General features: G+C 39.8%; 1 protein-coding gene and 1 long non-coding RNA gene across 7 annotated transcripts in view; one reads left to right on the plus strand and one right to left on the minus strand.

Annotated features, from left to right (window-relative positions):
• The window catches only part of CPED1 (cadherin like and PC-esterase domain containing 1), a 265,711-nt gene extending 263,635 nt beyond the window's left edge, over window positions 1-2,076 (plus strand). For all 6 annotated transcript variants that reach the window (XM_057504706.1, XM_057504704.1, XM_057504708.1 and 3 more), the window contains one exon: window positions 70-2,076. In XM_057504706.1, coding sequence (XP_057360689.1) covers window positions 70-288 — 219 coding nt within the window. In that variant the 3' untranslated portion in view covers window positions 289-2,076. The remainder of the gene's footprint in view (window positions 1-69) is intronic.
• LOC130684308 (uncharacterized) lies at window positions 1,264-16,368 on the minus strand. Its single transcript, XR_008998542.1, has 2 exons — window positions 16,125-16,368; window positions 1,264-4,900 (listed from the first exon to the last, which is right to left on the minus strand). It is a non-coding gene; the product is annotated as an uncharacterized LOC130684308 (long non-coding RNA).
• Window positions 16,369-18,421: the final 2,053 nt, after the last annotated feature.

Consider the following 18,421-nt stretch of genomic DNA (forward strand, 5'->3'; position numbering starts at 1 on the left):
GTTGTACTTACTCTATGCCAGGCTCAAATGTCCTTAGCTGGCCTCAGTTTTTTTGCTCTCTATTTGCAGGTAGTGAAATCAAAGTCATCCAAAGAATATCATTTTATTAAAATGAAACAATCAAGAAATCATATTGTGGGAAAATATTTCAGCAAGCAAAGCAATCTACAACAGCAACAAAGCTCTGTGACAAATGCTCAGTCACCATATCACGTCAGAGGTCCAGTTAATCAGGTTTACTCTGAAATCCTTCTCAGCAGACTATGTGCAGGTACAAGGACTGTGTAGACTCGCTGCAGGAGGACTGAGTTTGGGAGTGGAGACAAGGCACCACCCGGATGACATCTAAGAACCAAATCCTGTACCTCACATGTCTTTTGGACCTACAACCCCACTCCCACACTCCGGCACACATGTGTACCCCAGGGCCCACATAGCTAAAAAAAAGTGACAATAACACCTTTTTCTACAGCTTTATGAAGTCAAGTGTACACCTGAAAATCAGTTGGTTTCAAAGGGTAAGAGAGAGGTAGAAAAACATTACTTGAAGGGTAATCATAAACTAGAACCACTGTGGGCTATTGACCATTGTGTTAATGAAGAGAAATACAGACACTTGAATGACATGGAAAAAGGATACTGCTCTTGAGTATCGTGTTACCTTCTCTATCGGTACATTAATACTAAAAAGGGAAAAAAGCAATTACATTCCATGTGCAAGTAGGAATTGAGCTTGTGTCCTTTACCAGGAGAAAATGTGGTGTTTATGATGGCTTAGACTTTGTGAATCTAGTGCTTAGGAAAAACATTTCTTCCTATTATTTTTAAATTTTATAATTGAAAGGAAAAGAACATGAATGCTCCACAAGGGAATTCGAAGAGATCCTACAAGAGAGATAGGAAGTGTAATATTTTACATTTAAAACACCAATATATTTAACTTTGCACTCTGTACTTTTCATAAACATTCCCTCCTATCCTGCCTGTGAATTTGGATGGGTGACTGCAGTCTAAGTTGATCAAATACATAATTTTAAAGTGACAAACAAAATAGAGTTCCTCATGTATTACTTTATTATGTTTCATTGATGATATTACTTAAGAAAGCTTTTCTTTGCCATTAGAGTCCTATGCAATTTAAGATTACGATTACATTTTATATAAATGTTTTGCAAAGGATTAGGCATTGTCTCAAGTGCATAGGTATTTATTTCCATAGAGCATTATACATGTCCACAAATACAACTATGTTACTAGTAACGGTTCCTGGGCAACTGTATCTAATCCAAATTTAAAACAGGCATAAAACTATTTTTTATTAAAACTGTGGCATACATATAAAACATATCAAATTCTAGCATTGAGAACTTTCTCTTCTATATTTCAATTTCAAAATAGTAAATATATTTTACAAAGGTTTTGTTGTGAGATAACATCACACAGTTACCGGGTTTTTAAAGGCTTATCCTTCTTTTCATAAAAATAATGCTGAGAGGGTTAATTCAATACATGGCTGAAAATACCAAATGTACAAATACCTCAATTTCATTACCATACAAAAAACAAAACATTTCTATTGATCAGTTCCTTAGTATGAATATCCAACTCCTTAAAAGTCTATTTTTATATATATTTTTATATGAAAGTAAACATGAATTTATATTTAACTGTCTAAAATTATATTTAAGTACAAATATCACTTGATATAAACAATACATATCTGGATCTGTGAGATAGATTTTCAAAAAGAATGTGATAAAATAAGCTTTTGATGTGAAAGATTTTTCTAATATCTGCAGCTCTATGCAAACATCAGTTTCAGGCTTTCAAAGATTGTCTTTTAATGATATAAAATGTTGCCAATTCATGCAGCTTCTCCATCAAGTTTTAATGTATTTACTTATACTATAACAGGATTATAGTTGGTGGAAGTTTTTTGGAATTTACTCACAAGCCAACTGTAATAACTGTCTGACTGAGGTTAATCTGGCAATTAACCTCTTCATCATTGAAATAATAATGATTTTAGAAACAATTGTAATAATACTATTAATAAATAAATGTCTTCTAGTAATAGTTTGTGTTGAGAGTATCTCTTATTTTCCTTTTTCCCGGAGATGTGCATGCTTACAATAGTGACTACTTGGCCAGGATATTATCATGCAGATCCCACTGTTGGAGTGTGGCTCAACAAGATAAGTATATAGTTTTTTCCAACCCTGATAGTCTCTAAATTTTGATCAGATGAACTCTCTGCTGCTCTATGCTCACAACTTTGGACACATTGCAGTGACAAGCATTTTTTTTTTTAAGATAAGGCACTAAAATACTGGGAATCACTTTAGTAACTCCTTAACTGAAAAAAAAAAAGCACATTTTGTTTTGCCTTGAGAAAATAGGTGTGTGTTTATGTGTGTGACGGTGTATTTTTATGTGCTTAACAAGTTCATAATTGGAGTGGGAAAAATAGGAGTAGGCATTTTCAACATTTTTAGATGTAAAAGTTAAAGGAAATGTATTATTTTGGGTAAAAATTAATCAGGATCCAACCTAAAGAAAACATTTATAATATTAAAAGTTAAGAATAACTGTATGAGCATTTCCACGCATCACTGCTGACATTGTGCGTGTGTGTGTTGAAAGACACAGTGTGCTGTTTGCCAGCCATCCGAGTGGATGGATAGGATCCTGTGGGAACAGAATGAAAAAGGAGGGCTCACCATTGCCTTCTAGGTAGGTTTCTGTTTAGGTCATTTAATCTTGCTTACATTAGTTGCCCCTGAGCCTAGCAGTCATCTCAATGAAACAATGTTTCCCACTTAGAAAGCATGGGAAGAAATCACTCTTTTTTGAAATGGACGTAGTTCTGGTGATGTTTATGGCAAAGACACAATGCTGTTGTGCATCTCATTTCTTCTTTCAGTTCTGTTTCTGAAGAGTTCCAAGAAGAAATACAGAAAGTAGTCAAAAGTTATGTAACCCAGTAAGAATTATTTCCAAGTTCTGATGCTTTGGCATGAGTCGGGGGAGGGCAGTGGAGGCCTACCATAGTAAGAAGGTTTAAGAGCCTGGAGAGATTATTAGGGTTAGGAGCTTATTAAATATTATCTTATGAACTCCATAAGTTGAGAAAATATGGGAAGAATCATCAGCATCTAAAGTTTCTTTCTGTGAATTTTCATCTTATAAAAAGAAACAAATCAAAAAATGCCACTGAAATCAGTGGCCAAGATTATCATGTTTAAAACGAACATAGTTTTGAGTCAGCTCACATGGGCTGATAAACTTCAAAAACATATATCCACGTACAAAGTGATACTACAGCAGATTCTCTGCAAATGCTACTGTAGCTTTCTTTTGAAAGTGTATTTAAAGTTCAAATCATTCTGGTTGCTCTTGGAAACTAAGGCATTTTTATAGATAACTTAGACTTAAGGGGATGAGCCAGAAGTTGTCAGAAACCCCAAAGATGGCAGGAGAGTGCCAGTGCCTACAGACTGGATTTTATATTTGGCACAGCTTCCAAGGTTTCATACTGTCGAAGAATCTTTTATCATGTTTTTATTGCTGCAGTAACTGCTATTATCAACGTACATATTTCTTTTATGATTCAGTCACTGGGTGTAGGGGGCCAGAGAACTCTTTTTTTTTCCTAATATAGACCATGCAAGCCTCCTAAAATGATTCTCCATTTGTTTTCTTTATGTTCGTTGAAATATAAAGAATTTGTTTAATGGCTATATTAAATGTCAGATCATTATGCTTTAATACAATCAAAATACTAATTCTTCAAACCTATCAAGAATATTTACAATTCGTAAGTCTATGCACAATGTAAATGAAGATAATGAATTAAACCCAACAAATAGTAAGAACAAAATTAAAATAAACACTCTTAGAGAAAACATTATAAGAGGGTTTTATATCCCTACTGCGTTGTCATGTTAGGTTTTGAATTTGATTTATGCTGACTGGCTGTTGTAAGGACACATTTAATATATATAGCCAAGGTATTTTCTTAAGAAATTTATATACAGTATTATATTATTATTTTTATTACATGAAAAAATGATTCCTATAAAATTCGTTACAATGTTCAGATATTTTTTAAAAGCAAAGTAATTATAATTGGCTATTCACACATCAAAATTCAGAAGTAACATAATCTCACAAGTATAAAATGTATGCAGTTGATTCTCAACTATGTAATGACTCTTCTTATTTTATGCTTGGCTGGTAAAATACATCAATTTGATGCAGCCTTTAGTGACAGGCTAAATGATTTGACGGTGATGATATATGATTTGTTTAGATATTTTGTTCAATTGTATTTCTATTTTTTTTTCTATAAAAACATCTGTTCAAAATCTGCAGATTGAAATGTCAGTGTACAACATCAAGGTCAACTTTTAAATTTTCTTTACACTCCATAATTTAATTTTTATTTGGTCTATAATTGGTATGCATTAAAAAAATTATGAATGTTGGGAAAATGTAAAGAACATTACAATGAAATAGGCATGTGTTATAAAATAAAAATCAATCGTATGTCTGCTAATCTCCACCTTGATGTTAGAGGTTGTTTGGTCTGGAATAGATCTTACATTCTTCACAGGTGAAGATCTGGGAATTCAGAATTCCTGATGTCCTTTTGCAGTTAATACATGGAGGCGAGAGAGTAGTACAAAATGAGCAAACGTGTCTTAGTTAATCTGTGAGAGGCCTACAGCAGTCAGAACAGGGTGAGGAGGGGCTGCAGCACAGACCTTCACCCAGGAGAGCCTCCTGGATCCTAACACAGATTAAAAAATTGAGCACCTTCTCCTTCTGCCTTTGACAGATCTTGGACATCTCTTCAAACATCTTCTTAAGATACAAGTCACTTTGGAGGTTCTCATTCCTAAGGAAAAAGAAATAATAATTCTCAAACTTTATTGGACCAAATATTAGAACCTAGATTAACCAAAGAGCAGATGAATGTGCCCTTAATGACACCTTCTTCTTTCCCATCAGGGAGAACAGGAAACCACCTCTACCCATCAATACAGTGTACCCTCTAGAGTCCTTGAAATAGCGATTATTGCTCACTTAATTTTTTCACCCATAGAATCATTCACCCACCACATGACGTTTCCTACTTGTCTGTACTTTTGCCTTTGAAATGGGACTCGTGAGGTCTTTTCTTTGCGCATTTAATATGTAATACAAGATGCATGCAAAAACTTAGGTTTTTACGTTTTCCTCCTTGCCTTAATTATGTGTAACATGAAGCTTCTGTTTTAACGGGCATGAGCTTTCCAGTTTTACAGTATCATAAAAAGAGTTTATGAGCCTTTTGTTAAAAATCAGTGCCTATGTCACTGGCAGGGCATGAAATGATTTGCAGCTACTTCTACTTACAAGAAAAAATTTAGTCTGAATTCAGAGTAATACCGGAGGAAACTGAAACAATGCCTTTTCAGCCTTAAATGGTTTAGTCATCAAATGGCACAGTTTTGAGTTCATCAGTTTCTACCACATGCGCACATCCCCTGGGGAAAACCTGGACTCTGTTCATACTTGTCTCTAAAGAGGCCCCATTTCAATGTTCATATTAGTTATGCAAAATCAATGGCATGTTTTTAAAGGGTGTGGATACAACCCTGAGCACAAGTTACTCCTGCCAAGAATAGGAATCATTTCAATAGGACAGAGTTCCACGGCCATATTATTGGTAAACATTCGGAGCTCTCTCTTGGCCACCTACTGTATAAATAAATTGATATCTTCCATGAATTATTTATGGATTCTGAAGTGAGGCTGATACAGACATTGCATCTCAGGTTCCTATTTCACAGAAGAATGGGCAGTCTCAAGTGGGCAATCGGCCTGAATGGTATTTTTCCGTGTCCTGGGGTCATAAGTCTTTGAAGTACTGAATTTCTGGAAGTCGATTTCTCTTCCTACAGAAGCCTCCCTGGGCATCCTCTTCAATGAACTGTTATCAAACACAGTGAAAATACCTATCTTCCCCTTACCACAAAGCACTGACTTCCCTGCTGCCTCTGCAGACTGCGGGAGCCCCAAACCAAGCCTTTCCTTGTCTGTGTGTGGGCACAGCATGTCCGATAAGGGACTCAGAAACAGGAATTGGGGTTTATTTTAAACAAACGCATACTGAGTAAATATGCATGCACACAGGTGTGTGTAAGGGTACGTGTTTGTGCATACACAACACACACATGCAAAACGAAATAGATTATAGAGAAATTCCAGGTAACCATATATCCTCGTATTCGTTTCTTTAAAACATTCCTCTTCTTTTTCACTTAGAGCAGTGTGTGAACCTATAGAAGAACAGGTTCTCTCTCTCTGGATGCCTTAGCCAGGTGCTCGCCTGGACATGTGGAGAATGTGGTTGCGGGCCTCTCTCTGCCAAGCGGCGCGGGGAGGATACCCGAGGGGAGGTGTCTGGCAGATGCTTCTCCTGGGAGGTGACAAGCCACCAAACGGCCAGAAGTCATCAGAAGGAGAAGATGCTGGGAAAGGCTTGACCACAGCGTGACGGCTGCCACTGTTAAAAGGACAAGGAGAACGTGGGAGGAGAAAGCAGCCCGGGCAGCCACGCGTCCTGCTGTCTGATAGGAGTCCCCCCTTCGGAGGGATTCCTGCCCTGCGCCCCGCCCCTCTGCCCTCCTCTCCACCCCGCCGCCTTCCTGAGCGGCTCTGCTCCCACAGGGCCGCCCCGCTGGCCTGGCTGAGGAGCCAGAAGGCCGCCGCAGCAGCCGCTTCAGTCCTAGGGGCTGCGGCAGAGGGCCCCCCCACCCCTCCGGGCCCCCCACCCCCCACTGGGCGGACGGCCCTGGGCGGGATCATAGCTCTACGGCTCATTCGGCTAAAACACAACAGCCTTCCCCCCAAGTCAAATTTGTTTTCAGCCTCTACCTCCTCGACTGGATTTGTTCCCCCTATTGTTAGTTCCGCAGTCCGTGTGTCCATCCCTGTCATGGTACTGCGCAGATATAGTAGTCATCCATCATCACCTATTTACATCCGACCCCACTAGCCTTAGCCCCTGGGCTGACTCTTACTCATCTTTCTACCATCCAGTATCTAAAGGGGGCAGGCACGCACCAAATGCTCTTCTCCCAAGCTCTTTTCTCTGCCTACGACTTCTCAGCTTAGATGCTCTCTCCTCCAGGAATTGGGCTCCATTCCCCCAATACAGGTCACAGTGTCCTTCCTTCGTGGTACCAGAGCACTCTACTTACCTCTATGCCTGCCTTTATCATTCTTTGTCTGTTTCATAATTTGTACCACCTGGAATGTCAACTCCATGAGGAAGGGATGTTTTTGTTTGTTTGATTGTGTTTATTTATTATTGGTTCTTAACTATTTTATTGAGATACAATTTGCATACCATAAGGTTCACTCATTTAGAGCCTACAATTCAACCATCACCATACTCTAACTTCAGAACATTTTTGTCACCCCAAAAAGAAACACAGTAGTCACTCTCTACTCTTCCCCTCCTCTGCCCTCTCCCCCTGCCCTTGCCCCCGGCTTTAAGCAACCGCTAATCCATTTGCTGTTTCTATAGATTTACTTAACCTGAACATTTCATATAATATGTAGTCTTTTGTAGCTGGCTTCTTAGTCTTCACTAGTATTTTAATCTCTGCATTCTAAGTGTAGAAATAAATGGCCTAGCAAAAAACATTCAATGAACTTTTATAAAATATAAATGCACAAATTCTAGCATTTCCTGAAGTCAGAGACTATGCTCAAATAGAACTTATCTAAGAGACTTTGGCAAAAGCATTATGTTAGAAATAGCATTATCACTTCCTAAAACCCTCTCCAGCAAATACCAGTTGTTTGCTTATTCCCACTGCGCCCTGAGGACTGGGGTGGGGCAGAAAGAGGTAGCTGGAGAAAGTTCGAGCCATTTTTGGAAGCTGCCTGCCTGGACTGGGGGAGGCTGTCTGGCGCTCAGGGACCTACTGACACCAGGTGCAGGGCCCTCAGGCTGCCGCCCACACAGGCCTACGGCGCTGCAGGTCTCCCTTTTGTCGGACTCACTGCTTATCCCAACAGTTGTTTATGCTTCCTCTGCCCTGCCTCTGTCGGCCGGAAAGGGTGTGATAAAGTCATGCCTAGGTTTAATGAATCATCAGGACTTAGACATCAAGCCCTCATAAGTGTACTGAAGTTTTAAGAGAGGACATAGTAAGACATTTTTAGTTTAGTTTAGTGCAACTTCAGGTACCAGCAATCTAGAAATGGGGCTGTTGGTTGAAGCAGGGAGCATCACATAACTTATCCCAAAGATTCTGCCATTCCCAAGAACAGATCAGACAAAAGAGATGCTGCAGTAATGGCCCCATCTAGAACTGTCTGCTAACCGGATCCCAGAGTATGTCAGAAGATGTCCACACAATGCCCTTGGGCCATGCATGCCAACAGGGCATGACTTCTGATCAGCAGAAATATTCTATTAACTTTTTTTTTCTACTGTATTATTGAAAAATGCAATATTAGTGCAACATCAGAACTCATTTTTATGTCATAAATCTTCCTTTAATTTTATATATAATAAGTGCTTACAGATGCAAATCATGTTTAAATGGATGGACAACATGGTTAAAAGAAGTATTGGCCATATTGTGGTAATTTTGCAAACAGCTGTTTCAAGTTAACATATGTGTATTCCCAGTCTTGTGTGTATGAGATACAAGTTAATGTCAACAGCACATTAACAATGCAACTGAATTTAATTATAGAATTGAAAATGCTATTTGTAGAAGGATCACATTTTCCCTGAAAAGCATAGGTAGGGAACATCTGTTTCTGGTGAGTTTCAAGTAGGTTCTTGCATCTTTTTTACTCACTGATTCCATAATTTTTTTTGCAACAGTGGGTTAACTAGAAGGGTTCCCTGCATATTTTTTTCCTAAAACAAGATAGCAGATAAATTCTTCAGCAGCTTAATCTTGCAAGTGGTGTTATATACACCTTTTAAATATGAATCTGAGAATTGTAAAAACACTGCAGACCATGAGAAAGGTACTCTGACTTTTGCACAAAGTTGTTTCTGGAAGGAAAGCGTACTTGCTTTGTTACCAGATGGCTCCCCAGTATGTCCACAATTCTTTATTTTACTAGGTTCTTCAGTTTGAAATCCTTTCGATTAGTGAAATCACTTAACATTAACCTCCAGGTTCTCTTAAGATGCTAATATCCTTGGAAGGGTGGGGCCATTAGACATTTGCAGTACGAGTGAACTTAATAACGTTATTTTTCTCCCAAAAGCTCGCAAAATTCAAGGAAGTCAGTAAATAAGGGGATGGGGGGAAATTTTGGAGGGAGCCCTGTGGCGAAGAAGATTCCTCTGGTAGAAAGGGGAGCCTGAGCAGAGGGGCACTGGTTGCCAGTGGGCCTATGACTGAGTACCATCCTGTGCCAGTTCACCTCTAAAGGCTAAACTTTACAATCACTTACGGTTGAATAATGGACTTGGAATATAGTACCACTGAGGAATTGCTACAGGAATTCAGATTATTCACCTGGAGAGGTAAAGACTTCAGAGTGGACCTAATGGGGCTGCTCCCATTACCCACAGTCGTGGGTTTTTGCAACTCAGCTTAGTCAGGAGACCTAATAAACACATCTCTTGCTCCCTCTAGCTCTCCACTTGCTAGTTTCCACCACTGCCCAAAGCAACAGAAAATCGTGCTTCATTGCACTGTACTTTCCAGCAGGAGCCCCCCCACCTGCATCTCAAAGCAGGCCACTTAGAGGGTGGGCAAGGATGCAAACATTGTAAAAGTGGAGACAGTCATCTGCTTGACTGTTGATGGAAAGAAAAAGTTTATACTTGTCCTTTATTGCTTAGAAGATTTGAATGCAAGTGTAATCTGGCTACAATGCCAACTCTCTCAAGGATTGCCAGGATCCATAGGGCTGCTCTAGTGGGCTGAATATCCTAAGGGTCTTACCCATTCTCATGGTCCCATGCAGGTGCATTTTTCAGAAAGAAAGGGTGTTACCCCTTCATGTCTATAACAATGGTCTCTCCTACAGCCTCCAAACATTACAGATCATGTTTATGAGAATATATGTTCATCAAGCTTCTGAGATGTGAATGGTTCCTGAGAAATTAACAGGGTAAAACTATGCTGCTGTGAAATTTTATGTGGTAAGGAATTTTAAAGGATTTAAAAAATTTGACTAGACGTGCCCATTGTCTCTGGCCTCTGAGAGGGAAGATAGTTCAGTGGCTGAAGAGTAAACTACAAAAGCTTTTATCCTTTCATGCCAATAAAAAACATAACTGTTACCTAAACAGTGTGCTCCACTTTGCAGTGTTTATTTCTATGCTGCACTGAAACATGGCTGCTGGCAGAAGTTTTCTTGGGCAAATAGCATTCAAACACTTAAACCACCTGTTCTGATTCCAGGTACAGCTTTTCTCTGAGTTGGGAAAGGCTAGAACATCAATTGAGAAGGTAAACCAGTTTTTTAGTTTTGTCCATCAGGTTACAAGAAGGAAAGAAGAAAAGGAAAAGGAGGAGGCAACAGAATATAAGAAGAATAAGGAAAAATAAGGAATGGCTGCAAAAAGAATTCAGGGAAGAAAAAAAGAGGAGTTTCAGAACCCTAGGAAATGGTAACAGATGTCATTTGGTGCGCTGATTATCAGTCAACCAGAATGGTCTAGAATTAAACCACAAGTTCAGCAAATAGATCTTAAGAGGATAGGCCACAAACAGGCAACAAAAGGTCATAATCTCTGGCTGAAAAGTAAAATGTTTAGTTTTCCAGATGTGTGTTTGGTTTCACAGCTGTTAGGCAGCTATACTGCTGACAGAACATAAAGATGCTCTTACAGAGAGGATAACTGTAGTGGTAAATGGACAGTGTGTTGTTTTACACTAACAAATCTGATTGGCGGTACTTTCAAAAACGCCTTTTGGAAACGATGAGGCCTTTTCTTAGCTTCGTGTTCAGAATTCTGAGCCTTTCCTTGTTTTAGGAATAAACCTGACCACTGTAACTCACTTGCTAATTGTATTTCTCACCTTTCCCAGTAATAAAAGTTGTCCTTTTTTCTGATTCAAGTGATCCCAGTGTAGAAAATTACCCTTTTAAGTTATCAAGCTATTTCAGTGAGGACTATGTTAAGAGTTTCAGTACAAAACTGCTAACACAAAAACAAAAACCACATTTAGACAATGAATGCTAAGACCTTTTGAGCCTTCTCCTCTACTAGATGGAAGAACATTAGCCAATATCATCAAAACAGGAGACTGGAATACTCTGCTCTGGGGAATCTGATGAGCCTAAGAAACAAAACAAAAATAGACTGATACTGAGGATTCACCGATAAAATGACACATCGAGATCAGCCTAAAATAAAACTCAGAGTCAGTCATTCCTACCCACATACACAGAGCTTCTAATTTGCTTTTAGGTACTCCACTCATAATCTTGAGCAACAACTAAGGATTAGCAGACATGTGAGGCAAGCTTCTCAAGTGACAGGTAGAGACAAGGCAAACAGAATAAAGCGACTTGGAAGAAACATTCCAGACCAGAACAGATCAGGGGACACTGGTCAAAAAGATGATCTGACAAAACTTCTGATTCAGAGGAGATTTAGAAACTGGCGAGGATTGGGATTGAATCTGTGACAAGCGCATAGAAACCAGACAAGTGGGGGGAAAGCAAATGAGGAAAAGGACAATAACCATAGTATATTCTACAGCTTAGTACAAATAACACTATGTGTCATAATGATACAAAAACTGACTGCTGCTTTAACCACAGTTTTGAGATATCCATACCAGGAACTGAAAATACATGTGAGAGGGGGATGAACAGAGCAAATCCTCAACTTCCACAGATAATGGCCTAAAATTCTCCAAATGAAGAAGTAACAGTGTAAGTTTAATATTTAGCAAATTGGCACAGAATATGAAAATAATTCAGCTGAAAGAGCTGAAGTTACTGCTCCTGATGAGAGGTAAATGTCAAGTAGGAAACTGCTCTTTTTCATTACAAGTGCTTAATTTCTTCATATGGATGATGTTTTGAAACCTATGGTATTGGGAGAATTTTAGTGGGAGGATCATCTTCCATAAGTTGTTTTGCAAAGTTCCATTGATTCACTGTTGTACTCCTTTGATTGGATTACTGAAGGGTGCAGTTTAAATATTAGGAAAGGAGCCACAGAAAGATCCAAGACTCCCTGAGGGCTACTGCATAAAACTAAGCCAGAAAGATAAACAATGATGCATGAGCTTAAGCTTTCTAAGTGGTTCTTCTGTTTTCTCCAGCTTTGAAATATATTTATGAATTTCAACTCCTTTCTTTTGTTTCTGAATTCCAAGTCAAGACACACCTTAAAACAAGCAATCAGCAAAAATAACCCTGCATCATATGTGCTGTCAAATGACTTAAATTATCCTGAAAAAAATACACATATTTCTTTACAAGCAATCCCAAGCAGCAATACCATTTTCTCTACTCCAAACTTATACAATTTACCAACAAATAATTATGCTTATTAAATGAATCCAAATATTTCATGAACATTTTTATGAACATCTAGATTATACATAAATATTATGTTTCAGAAATTTAGCCTACTGATTTTAAGCCACCTGTTTATTATCAGTTTTGTGATTTGCCCTCATCCACCTTCCCAAACTTGTATTGACTCCTCTAGGCCACCCAACGTGCTTCTGGGCCACTTGCCTGAGATGACACTGTGTGAGGGATCAAAAATTAATTTTAAGGTTACCAAAGGAAACCACAAGGAGAAAAGTAAGCCATAAATGTGTTCTAAGGTTTAAAAATTGGAGGAGGACATTGTTTAGGGACACTGATATTTGGTGAAATCATCCCTCTGCTGCTTAGGCTTGATTTGTAAAACTGAGAGTGCCTGATAAGAAGACACTGCTGTCTTAGCAGATTTCCCAGGGTGGGAGAGGCAGTACCTGATACTAACCACTCCCTACACCCTACACGGATGCTCATTTTCTCGGCATAACTTGTCTTTCTGGAGAATAGAGTCCAGAGCATTCATGTCATAGTTAACCTGCCTATAGCTTCTCCCATGCAGATTCTTAATCTGCCTTCCCGTCTGTTTTGAGGCCTTGCAACACTACCCTTTACTGTAGGTGACAGGACTGATTAACTGGCTCTCTCGGTCCCAGGAACTGAAAACTTCCTTCAACATTTCTGTATTCTCGTTTCTTCTATGGTGAGGAAATCCGAACCCTTTTCCCCACCCACCTCACTGGCTGCTTCACCCCTGTGGAGAATGAGTGGCCCGTCAATTAGTCTCCATCACCCGTGGGTGCTTCACAAACCAGAGAGGGCCTCCTTCCCTTGCCATAGTCCTGGAGGTCATCAAGTAATGCACGCTGTCTTCTCCACTTGCTGTTGCCTAATGTAGCTTCTTGTCTCAGGCTGAGACCGGGTGGACAAATTGGGCCAAACTTGTTTTGTCAGCCTTGCTGTCTGGATTCAGGAGGAAGTAGGGATAGGAAAATTCACTTAGCATAATCTAGCTCTGCTAGGAAGCCTTACACTTACTAAAGCTGATATTTTGCCCAAACTGGTTCAGTTTTCTCTGTGCATGTTTTATTCATCCGAATCCCTGGGGCAGGGAAGGGGGTGGAGTACGAAGGGTAAGATTCCAGCATCAAACCCCACCCTGGACTGCCAACAATTACTATAAGGCTAAGATATGCTGAGGGTCAAATCAGTTCCTGAAGGGCAACTCCTTCCAGCCAAAGCCTGCTATATAACTCAGTTAACCTATAAGGCAAATACTAGTTCTCTACCCAAAACAGCATTAAAAGTGGCTCCACTGCATCTGTCTTGTGCTGCCTTCATGAGCGTGCCCTGGGGATTCCAGACAATATGCTGGGGCTCAAGTAGCAACTGGAATCTTTTACCCAGTCGGCTGGACTCAGGCTCTGTTCTGGCATGTGGCCCTGTGTATCAATATTGTGGTTTTCAGCCCATTTTGGAAGCTGCTTTGCTAAGTCATGTGACAACCCCAAAAGTTGGTCTGGCACCAGAAGACTTCATCAGATTTCGAACTTGAGAGCCCTCAAGTCGGCTGTTTTTGTATTGATGCCTCCCTCCATAATCATTAACAGGAGGTGAGAGGGCTGCAGTTGGAACACACCTCACACCTACTATGCAATTTGTGTTTATGTCTCTGAGCCCTCGTAAATCTCCTGGACTCTGAGCACTTGCCCACTCAAATAAAAGCACTCTCTGGGGGAAACTCCCGGAAGAGTTTGAGTTATTAGCCTAGCTCCACAAACTTACCTGGAAGGGGCCCACGGCATAGCTACAGACTTGTCAGAAAGATTTAAGAGTATCAGTTTATTTGCTGATTTTAACACTAGCAGAAACTGAAGCTGTGAAGACTCCTGACACAGCTGTCCAGTGGTCCCCTTGGAACTTGTGCAAATCTTGGGGCACACACTAATGCAGTGTACAAGTACAAGTCGTGGCGAATTTCCAATTGAAAAGTGGCAAAGCAGTAGATTATGTCAATGCTGACAGCTCTCAACTTAATGCTTCATTGATTCCACTGTTATGAGAGATTCCTTGTCTGTTAAAACAGCAACCACTCAAGCATTATTGAATGCCTCCTACACATTCAACCTTGTAGGCCATGGGGAATGGCAAAGAATGGCTCCTACTCTTTGATTTCAAGATGTTTGTAATCTAATTGGTAACTTAATAATTAGAGCACATAAAACTATCAGAGAACAAAAGTGAATTAAGTGATCGATCTCTGGTAGGTACCTTTGATGATGCAGGAACAGAGAAAGACATTAATATGGTTAATTGTGGAAGGCTTCCTGCAGGGGGTGACCTAAAGGATGGGTAGGTGAGTTCAGGTGAGTGAAAAGAGGAGAACATTCTAAGCTCTTAGGAAAAGTGACTACGAGGAAATAGAGTGAATTTAATCAGAAGTGACTGCTGTAGACAAACCCTGAATAAAGGGTTTTAGAAGTCAAATCAAAGGGTTTAAAACTTAAGTAGAAATAAGTAGAAATCAGTCAGGAAAGTGAAAAAAGTAGAGTTAAGTTCAAATGTGATCCACCATCATATGAAGACTGAAACATGAGTAAATAACCAAACTCTATTAGGTGCTTGGCCAGACTAAAATTCTATTTTAATGTGCTGCCCACCCATAATGAGGACATTAGCCAATGGTTAAAAATATCAACAACCTTGAATACAAAAGCAGTTTTTGCAGTTGCTGATTTTTGACTGGGGTATTTTGCTACGAGAAGGGTATTTATTACATCACAACAATTAAATGTAATTATGCAGACGAACAGTTAGAGTAAGAGACTATGGAGTCAGGTCTTTCTAAATGACTTTTCCCTCTACGTTTTCTCCCTTCAAATTTGAGATTGTTCAATTTTAGTAGAAAAGAGAAAAAGAGAGGGTTTGTTTTTTCCATTATAGACACCCCAGTGATCACTCCACAAATACTACTATAAAAAATGCTAATGACCGATTTTTCATGTAGCTTTCTTGATACCTTATTAAAATCAATAATTCATTCATGGACCTGTTTTATTTTACAAAATCCAGGAAAACTTTCTTTGAAAAGGGAGAATCAACACTGTTTCAGTTTTGTGTATTTAGCTTACTTGTGCCCTTGGGCAACAATGACCACTACTGTTGGTCAAGAATTGTGTTACTTATTCCTGTCATTTTGAAAAGGTTGCATAATCCACACAAAGACCACTAGAGATAAATTCTAGTAACACTTTATGAGGCCTTTTCAACCTTAATTTCCAGGACAGGTAGACAAAAAATTTTTTTCACTTTTGTAGTTGTAGGCATGTAAAATGCAAGACAGAATCCTTTTCCAAGTCCTGCTCTTTCTCCTAGTTCTGTCACAAGTGGTTTCCTCTTTTGCTCCACATCTGTCATTCCTACAGGCTTTTCAGGCCACCAAAGGACACCAGGACATCTAGAATGCCATTCTCCACCCCCGCCTAAGAGCCAGTGGTCACAGTCCAAGCTCTGTTCCACCCTGGTAGCATCCAGGTGCTATTTAAAATAGAATGGATGAGGACCCAGTTATTTAAAGTCACCTTTGGTCTTCTGTTCTCTCCCAGGAGTTAAGACCAGCTGGGGTGCTTCTGGTATCAGTTTCCAGGATGTAAGTCTCTGTGATCTGCAGCAGAAATTCTTACAACAGGGCCCTCAGAAGTCTAGTCCTCTGATGGACTGCCAGAGGCTGAGTCCAAGGCGTATCTCTGCAAGCGGACTTTTTGCTGAGTTTCCCAGGGACTGAAAGAAAACTACCAGGAGAAACAGGCTCCTCTGGGTTCTACAAGAAATCATCTATGACTGTCTTGAGTGGGAAGTAGGATTTATTGCCAGCCAGCTACTTATCTGGTTCAGTCAGCCCAGCTGGGTAATGATGACAACTGTCACACTCAGTCCCTCAAGAGAGCTCCTTTGTGTGAAGTGAATAGGCTTGAAATCTTTCTCTCCCTCTCCTAAATATCCTTTTCCAGAAAATAGTTCAAAACACCTTACCCCTGCTAGGAAAACAAATTCACATACATGCCTTCCTTGTGGAATCAGGAAGCTACAGGATGCCTCAGGAATCTGTGCAAACTTCAAGGCACATGGCACTTTTCTTAACAGTGTTAATCAAATTTTAGGTAGCTGGGTTCAGATCATGAGGTGACATAATACTGGCTCTCATTGTGGACAGAGAATGGCATGATCTTTACAATATCACATAGATATGGGCACCTGAAGCTTAGAACAATTGCACGACACAGTAAGCACCAGGTCACATTTTTTTGGTCAGTTAATATTTTGTCCTCTCTCCAAATTATAAAATCAAAAATAATAAATAGGAAATGAGGCTCATGCCTGCACTAAAGATACTAAGAATTTGAGATGTGTAGTTGTATAGATCTTTGAGCTTGACCCATCATTTACTTTATTTCTCAACTCTGAAGAGAGAGCAAAATCCTCACTACTGAAAAGTAGAAATTTATATTAAGAGGAGATATAGATTAGATTATGAAAGAGCTCCTCACTTTCATAGTCCAGGATAAATAAAATTTATCCTGTTATCTTGTTAACTTCTTTTATCTTCTAAATAAAATTTCATATGACCTGGTAAGATTCCAATGTATTTTAAAGCTCAATCATTTTCAAATATTTCTGCAATTAAAATGATTCATAGTAAATTGAAATCCAGAAACAAAAGTAGAACCGAAGATAGAAGATGGGGGCCGAAAATCTCTAACGTGTGCTGCCCTGAGAACGAGGCTCACCTCTCAAGGAGACAAGTCCTTATCATGACAAGGGTTTCCTCCTACCAGAAGTCCAAGCCCATTAGTAAATGCAGTTCTTCTTGTTGCCGAGGGCGCGTGCGCGTGCGCGCACACACACACACGCACTATGTCCCTCCCCACAGCCTTATGGGAACGCCAGTTGAGACTTGGATCTGAAACAGAGCTTTTGATCATTTTACAAGTGAGAAAAGTGAGGCTCAAAGTTGCATTTAATTGCCCAAGATTAGACCTGCTGTCTAAAGACCCTGCCACCCAATTGAGCTCATTGCTCTTTACGCTGTTCCTCACAGCCTAGGAAAACCAGATAGCTAAGAGTGGGAAGATGGAAGGAAGTCTGTGCAGGCTGACATCTGCCTCAGTGAGACCCACTTCAGGGAGGCTGCTTCAAAGGAGACCCACCCACTATGGTTTTTTGTTCATCTTTAGAGGACAGAACAACTTTTTTTGATGGAGATGTGTCTGAACTGTGACATAAAGAGCCATGGGACACAGAAGAAAACTTAAGACCCTGAGGCCCAGTGCTCTGGGATTTTATCAGGGGAAAAAAAAGGTTTTGAGTTAGATTATGCAGCAGTACGTTCTAGTGGAAAAAACAAGGCCTTTAAAATAAGATTGATTTTTTTACTCTACTGTTTACTAGCTGAGTGAGCTTGAGTAAGTTTTTAATCTCTCTGAATTAATTTCCTTACCTATAAAATGAGTATCAACCTTGGGGGGACTGAAATTTTGTGTGAAGAGAGAGACAGGCAAAGAGAGACAGAGAAAGGGAAAGAACACAGGGGCACATAGGAGGCTCCCCGTGCATGAAAGTTCCCGAAGCCTGGCCCAACGTAGGCTCTCAATTGTCTAGTCAATGAATGAAAAGCCTACTTCTTCAGCTGGATCAACTCCTGCAAATAAGTCTCCTTTGCTTCAGTGGCATGGACAGAATGACCCTAAAGGCCTTACTTAGGTGGTACAAAAGAGGTATGGTACTCAGGCCTTTATACTGTGTCTTGGACTTGAAAGTGGTTGACCCAGTGGTCTTAGCCTCTAAGAATAGAATACTCTTGAGTACTCCTCTAAAGGTT

The sequence above is a fragment of the Manis pentadactyla genome, chromosome 7 (genome assembly GCF_030020395.1).
Source record: "Manis pentadactyla isolate mManPen7 chromosome 7, mManPen7.hap1, whole genome shotgun sequence".
Lineage (NCBI taxonomy): Eukaryota > Metazoa > Chordata > Mammalia > Pholidota > Manidae > Manis > Manis pentadactyla.